This window comes from Scomber scombrus, chromosome 13 (genome assembly GCF_963691925.1).
Source record: "Scomber scombrus chromosome 13, fScoSco1.1, whole genome shotgun sequence".
NCBI classification, from domain to species: Eukaryota; Metazoa; Chordata; class Actinopteri; order Scombriformes; family Scombridae; genus Scomber; species Scomber scombrus.
Genome location: NC_084982.1, coordinates 947,917 through 955,338, shown reverse-complemented (window position 1 = coordinate 955,338; position 7,422 = coordinate 947,917). Strand labels below are relative to the sequence as shown.

The 7,422-nt window shown below is 39.5% G+C and overlaps 1 protein-coding gene across 23 annotated transcripts in view; it reads right to left on the bottom strand.

Moving 5' to 3' along the window:
* Positions 1 to 580: 580 nt before the first annotated feature.
* LOC133993434 (abl interactor 2-like) overlaps positions 581 to 7,422 on the bottom strand; it is a 31,203-nt gene continuing 24,361 nt past the window's right edge. For 6 of the 23 annotated variants that reach the window (XM_062432412.1, XM_062432408.1, XM_062432405.1 and 3 more), the window contains 4 exons: positions 6,189 to 6,313; positions 3,494 to 3,658; positions 2,468 to 2,650; positions 581 to 756 (listed from right to left, as the gene is read on the bottom strand). In XM_062432412.1, coding sequence (XP_062288396.1) covers positions 581 to 756; positions 2,468 to 2,650; positions 3,494 to 3,658; positions 6,189 to 6,313 — 649 coding nt within the window. Of the gene's footprint in view, positions 757 to 2,467; positions 2,696 to 2,990; positions 3,072 to 3,493; positions 3,659 to 5,550; positions 5,884 to 6,181; positions 6,314 to 7,422 lie in introns of all 23 variants that reach the window. The other 17 variants (XM_062432413.1, XM_062432400.1, XM_062432399.1 and 14 more) reach the window with 8 other exon arrangements.

The window sequence follows — 7,422 nt, the reverse complement described above, 5'->3', positions numbered from 1 at the left end:
GTTGAGATTACCAAATGAATGTCTAGTGATCACAATAAAACTAAATTTAAAGCATCATCTTTACTTCTCTTCAGTAGAAGAACAGAAACATGCTTTGATTCACACCAAAGCATCCCAGGAGGCATTTAACACAGTTTGACATTTTAAATGTCAAGTTAAATGAATTCTAATGGCACGCCTTTGAATCTCCTCTCAGTCCTCTAAGAGAACAGCATATTAATTATCTGAACATAATCTGAAGCAGCAACAGCAGAAAACCTCTAGATGTAGAACTTATGGGTAGAAAGACACAGTTGTAGTTCAGAAAGCAGGAAAAAAGTCTTAACTGATGCTCAAATTCACAGTGTGTTCATTTCCAAACACTAGAATCAGATGCTCTTATTGTTTCAGGTCAGACTCCAGTAAACTACACTTACAATAACATGTCTACAAGCTTTGATGTGCTTGTGATTAGTTAGTGTGAATCAACGTTTCAAAGAAAGTGAAATACAGGTATGATCGTACCCATACAGTGAGACACAGAGACTTCACAGAGACTGAACAAACAAGAAAACTAAAATTCTCCTCCTCTTCTTCTTCTTTAGTCTGCATAGTGCATGATGGACTCAACATAGTTTCCGGGGAAGAGGCCGGTGGTTGCGTTCATCACTCCTTCAAACCAACCGTCCTCGTTCTTCTTGATGACGTAGATGATCGATCCCTCCTGGAACGACAACTCGTCCTCTTTGTCGGCTGAGTAGTCGTAGATGGCCACCACTGGCAGGCAAACACAACACATGATTATTAATAACTATACACGTGTTCAGTCATTTCACAGTCACACCACAGCCATTGTCGTGATTCACTGCAGCTGAATAAAAAGTCACAGAGTCACAGTGAAATTCAGCTGTCTTGCTTGATGATGAATGGACTACTCACCGTGCTGGCTGGTAAACTACTGGAGCTGCTGAGCTAACCGCTAACATGCTAGCCAGCCAAGACCATGCAGTCACGACAGTTTTGAGCTTCTTTCTATGTTCTCTGTGCTGTTCTGCTTACTCTCCCCTCACACTTTCATTTCAGTCAATAAACACTTAAAGGGAGATAATATGTCACACCTGCATATAGTTAAGACTGGATACTTGAGTGACTTATTTCTAGTTACTGTCACAGTGTGAGTGCAGAGGTTTATCACAGCTCACTGGGACTCTTGATTAATAAGTTAGACTATCTGTAGAAGTACAAAGCTTACTGACATAATGCAATATTATTTTGAATGGTCCTTATTTGTTATTTTTTTACAAATGGAACATATAATATCAGATATGTGATATTACTCTCATCAGTCTCATCAAGATGAACAGATATATAGTTGATGTTACATGAAAACCATCTGTGGAAGTTCTGCCATCACTTACAAGTTTGGATATTAACCAACCTCCAACAGCTGGACTGCTGTTGTGTGATCTATTACAACACTTGGCTCTGAATGCCTGATTGAAGCGGTATCAGGAGAAGTGTGTGTCCAGTGTGTGTTAAGTGTAGTGTGTGTTGGTATATTTCAGATGTGGGACACACTCGTCTACCACCTGATAGCACATCAACTTACACTAAAGTGTTCAGGACTGTTAGTATGGGTGTTGGAACAGACCCAACAGCTCTACAAGGTAGCATGTTAGCTTACCAGACTATAAGTTGATGCAGTTTAGTTAAAATACATATTTGTACCATCGGGTCCTGTGTTATAACTGTCTGCAAACCATTATTGTGTTGTGAAGCAGTTTATACTCTGATAGAGGAAGTCAATAACACTGGACTAGACTGTACTGTTTAAAGTATGGTCTATAGATCAGTATTATCAGCATGGCTTGCTATTGGTCCATTTTCACATTAAAGATTACAAAAGATGAAATGAATGTGATAGATTTGATACAGATATACTGTGCTGCTGTGAGTGACACCACAGCACACAGTCATTCCATTTGAATAAAATGACTGTTTTAAATGCTGGTGTGATCCGCTCTCATGAGTTTACAGCTTACCTGTGATTTGATTTAGTCATTTTACAATGATTTTGGAACTCAACATAATAAATATATACACACTGTATACTGTTCTAGTAAACCTTTTTTCAAAATTGTTGAGGTGTAGTTCTTTAAGTACCAATTAAGAATATAGAAACAAAACACTGCTATCATTTCTTCACTAAAAGCGTTCAGCAGCAATAATTCAAATGAATCATATACAGAAAACTCATGGAAGAACATCTTTCTGTTCCTTCATTCAGCCGTTGTATTGAAGGCAACAGTGAGCAGCTGGTGATTACTTTGACTACTTCAGTCTGTTCACATAACCAAAAGCTTGTCTCTGTCACTGTCCTACAATCTAAAGAGCTACATGATTCAAACTAAATGTGGACAGTAGTGGAGAGATGTAGAAACTATTCTTGGTCATATTATTGCTGGTTATTTGGTTCACTATAGCTAACCTTTCTCTTGGTAGGTTCTGGGGGCCCATGGTGGGTCCTCTTCAGCGTACGGGTCGTTGTACTCCACTATTGCTGAATCTTCCTCTTCATGTTTATCCTCCAATGGCTGAGGAGTGGACAGGGGCTCCTCTGGGCCTGATTGGCTCTCTGGAACCGGGTGAGGAGGAGGAGGGGCATCTGAGACTGGAGGAGTGAAGTGAAATATGAAGATGAGACACACAAACATTTCTGAAATCTGAATACAAACTGGCCCAGAACTGAACAGCAACAACATATCCTTTTTTTTATTGTCCAGACCAAATAAACAGGTGTGAAAGCTCCAATTCCATGAGGTGCTCAGCATTTCAAAACATCTGACACAAGACACACACACACACACACACACACACACACACACACACACACACACACACACACACACACACACACACACACACACACACACACACACACACACACACACACACACACACACACACACACACACACGTAAATCCAGACATAGATATATGATTCTACTTACTGGACTCCTGAACTCGAGCAACAAAACCCATCAGTGGAAGCTGAGGGGTGCACTGGAGGAGGGAGGGGGGTGGGGGGGAGGCTGCAAACACACACAAAGCCAGTGATATTGAACATATTGAGTTTTCATTTCAATAATAATCAGTTGCAATAACAGTTCAATTAAGGTAAAAATGCCACATGTAATCACCTTTTCTATACATTCTGTCCATCTTTCAAACTTGTATAAATAATGAAAATGTATTTATTAATGTATTATTCATTTGTGATTTCTTATTATTTATTTATTTTATTGTCAAATGTAAAGCACACAACTGTGAATGTACCAAAGGGACACAAACACTGGGAATGTTAGGATGTTATATAAGGGGTCCCAGGTAGGCCTTTATCACACTCACACTACAAACTGCAGCCAACCATCAAGTTCAAACACCTTTGACAGTCAGTACACTGACATTATCAGAATGATTTCACTGCAGGATGAGGTGGTATTCCAGTACATACCTGGGCTTTGGTTGTAGTACTGACCCCCGTTGATCTGGTTCTGTGTTATGATTGGCTGACCGGTCACAGAGGGGGGGCGACGGTATGGCAGTGATCCCCCTACCTGCGCAGCCTGCTGTCGAGGCTGTGGCCGGTTCATACTGTAGAACTGAGGGACGATAGGACCTGACACAGCAGAGAAGGACGAGGTTAGACAGAATATACACATAACACTGTTATTAAACTGAAAGCTTTATATAACCTGAAGGGAGAAATGACTCTCTGTTAGAGATGTGCAGACAGCCCAGTATTTCTAAGATTTATGTTTTGGGGGGCTTTTTTGTCTTTTATTTGATAGTGGATGGCAGAGAGGCCGACAGGAAACAGGGAGCGAGAGAGGGGAATGACCTGCAGCAAAGGTCACCTGCTGGAATCCAACCAGGAACGCTAACCTTTATGTGGCAAGCGTGGTAACCACTTGGCTACCTAGACATTCCCACTATTTCTATTTGTAGCTGTATTTGTTGAGGCAGAAAACATATTTGTATTTGAATGAAAGTGAAAATAAGCATAAAAATCAATCTTTGTTTTTATTATACTTCTAATTTTAGGATATTGAAGTGGTAAATGTGTTCTTTAATAAACTATGTTTGACTACTTTAAGATCATGGACCGATGATGAATAGCGTTCAAATTAAAAAGAGAAGTTGAGTTAACTTTCTCTCAGCATTCCCCATTACAATGCATCAGCTATTTATCTTCTTTATTATTTTATTTTTAATTATCATTTAAAGGCCTTATTATTTGTTCTGTATTATCTTGTGCTTTATCATGTATCCTCAAGATGTTTAGCTATCAATAATTGTCTTGATTCATTGTAAGAAGTTGTTGTGATTTCTTTAAGCACAACGAAACAAAGGTCAGTGCTTTGAAAAGAACATTTATGTTTATGAGATTGTTCAACTGGTCAAACTGAAAACTTTATTGCTTTCTTTGGCCATTTAGTAGGTGATGCCCATTAAACCAGGTTATATGTTGATTAATATCTAATATGTTTGTCATTAAAATAATAGTTGTGCTCACACACACACACACACACACACACACACACACACACACACACACACACACACACACACACACACACACACACACACACACACACACACACACACACACACACACACACACACACAAACTTACCAGCTTTCTTTTTTTTTTTTTTTTTTTTTTTTTTACTCCTCCTGGAAACTGATTGATGTGTGAACAAGTTACATTTAAACAGAAATGTAACAGACTGCTGTAGTCATAGGATCCTTCCCTCCTTTTTCAGGCCTTGTTTTTATTTAAGCATCAGTTTCACACTCATTCCACTCATAGCTCTTGTCTACTGAGACCTCCTCATTTCCATACTTCACAGTCTCAGTTCAGTATATTATACAGAGGGTCCAACATATGGAATGTATTACCCTCACATTTCATGAACTTGTCCCCAAAGCTATAAGAGCCTTGAAATCACTTCTTTTAAATAACCAGTACTGTCCTACTTAATCTGAGTCCAATAAATATTTTTTCATGTATATAAACAGTAATAGCTAAATGACTGCAATGTTTGGTTATTTTACTGTTTGTGTTTAACTTTATTTTAGTAAAAAAACAACTATGTTCTCAGTCTGGCAATGACAATGTACTGTATACTTGCATTCATTTTTTGAAAGATGGAACAATGTGTTTGTAATCTTGCTGCCTGGAAATGCCACTCTGCAGTCTCCCTCTCATCATCTGTACTTATTATTACTGTGTATTTGTAATGTTTCTATATGTGTAAACAAACAAACAAATAAACAAACAAACATTCATGAACACAAGTGAATGAGCTGTAAACCCTCCCTACTTTGTCAGGATGGGTCTCTGTGAATATGAAAGGAAACTACTGAGCCTCTTACTCAGGAGTTCCTTTTCTTGTCTAGAAAATGAAAGATGGAGAAAGGGAGATAATGAGAGGAGACAGGAAGGAAGGAAGAAAGGAGAACTTGGCGAGGCTGGTGATGGAGGCGGTGTTTTTTAGAGAAACTTACCTTCTGTGGGTGATGAGGAGGAGGAAGAGGAGGAGAGAGGAGGGGCAGGAGGAAGGAGAGGAGACAGTTCTCCAGGCAAATCACCTGACTGGACCTCAGAGGAGCCAGGGGTGGGGTTAGAGGGTGGGGAGGTGCTGGCGGGTGCATTTGATTGTGAGTTTGGTTGAGGAGGTGAGTCAGCATGTTGTGAGGCTGAGTTTGGTGAAAAGGGTGCGTTGGGTTGTGTTAAAGTTGCAGTGGAGGAGGAGGAAGAGGAGAAGGAGGAAGGGGTTGGGGAGGGGGAGGAGTTAGGAGCAGTGGAGGAAGAGCTGGCTGGTCCAGCAGTTGGGGAAACTTTGACATGGAAGAAAAGAAGGAAAGGAAAAGAGGACGGACAAGCAAGAAGCAGTACAGAAGGTTAAAGTAGGGAGTGAGTGACAAAGTTTATAAATATTTGAAGTTAAGTGGTTGCTATGAAAAGATATTCAAACAAAAAAAAAATCACATCCAAAATATTTGTTCATATATATGTTAAAATATTAAGTTAATCTGCTAGTTTGGACCACTTAAAAGAGAAAAGAAAGGATTAAAGAGAGAAGAAAAATATCAAGAAAAGAATAAAAAAGTGGAAGATAGAAGAAAAAGAGTGTGTGGATAACCTGGGAAGGTGGAGGGTGGGGAGGGTGTAGGCACAGCGATGGGAATGCCCACACATCCACTGCCGCTGTTCTCCCTGCTGCTGCTTCGACTGCTGCTGCTGGGGTGGCTGCCCCCACTGCTACCACTACACACACACACACACACACACACACACGTCTTTTTGTTGCTGTACATAAACTGAAGTGTTGAACAGTAACTACAGAACCTGACATGAACATTTTCTAGCAGTATAAGTTGGTCAGTGAAGACAAAGACAGAAGAAAAGAGGACAGCAGAAGCAGAGATGCAACTGATGAAGACAAAACAGACAGGAAGAATCAGCTGCCTGTAGAGGACACAGCAGAGTGAAAGCAGAGCTATGGCTGGAAGAGCTCATGAATGTTAATGTCAGCAGAAGCAATGAAACAGTGAAAAGCAGCAAACACCAAGAATCTGACTGGCTGAAGGTGTCATAACACGGTCCAAGGTGGTGATTGGATGGGAAGGATTCCTGGACTGTCTGTAGCAGAGCTGTGATTGGACAGCAGAGATGATATTTCAGGTCTCTGAAACACCACCTACATTTTTGATATGTTGTGATTCCAACAGTAAAGAATATCATTCAAAATGAACAAATGCATAAATAAAATAGTAAATAATGAAGTGACATGGACATGGCAATATAGGCCAATATATATATTCCATACATGATGTGTAAGATTTTTATTTGTGCTTATTTTAATTTTGTATGAATATTTAAATAAACCAATTTAGTTTGATGATGTTTCCTCTTATGAATAAAGCAGCAGGCAGCCAATGCACTATCAAATTGCTGCCAAATTTGGACAGTATGTGTCCTCTGTGAAATAAAAGCATCTTGAAAATGCTAAACCTTAAAATGCCAGCTCTAAAGAACTCCACAAAGCATCCAGATTTCACACTTACATGGAAATATTTAAGGAAGTTTTCAAATTAAAAAGCGATACTTTCAAAATAGTTGTATTTGTTTCCCATCCAGAGCACCAACAAGTCCACACAACTGTTACATGAACTGCTGAAAATGAATCAGTGAATGAAAGACAGTCAGTTATTTGATGCTGTGAGGATGTAAGCAGGGTCAGCAGTGTGTCCTCTGTGTTCATTCAGCACTGAAACTATTTACATTCATTATTTCATATGTTTTGTGATTGTTACTGTTCTTATATCTCTGGTTCAATCATTACAGTGATCACATCCTCTCCTCCAGGATTTCAA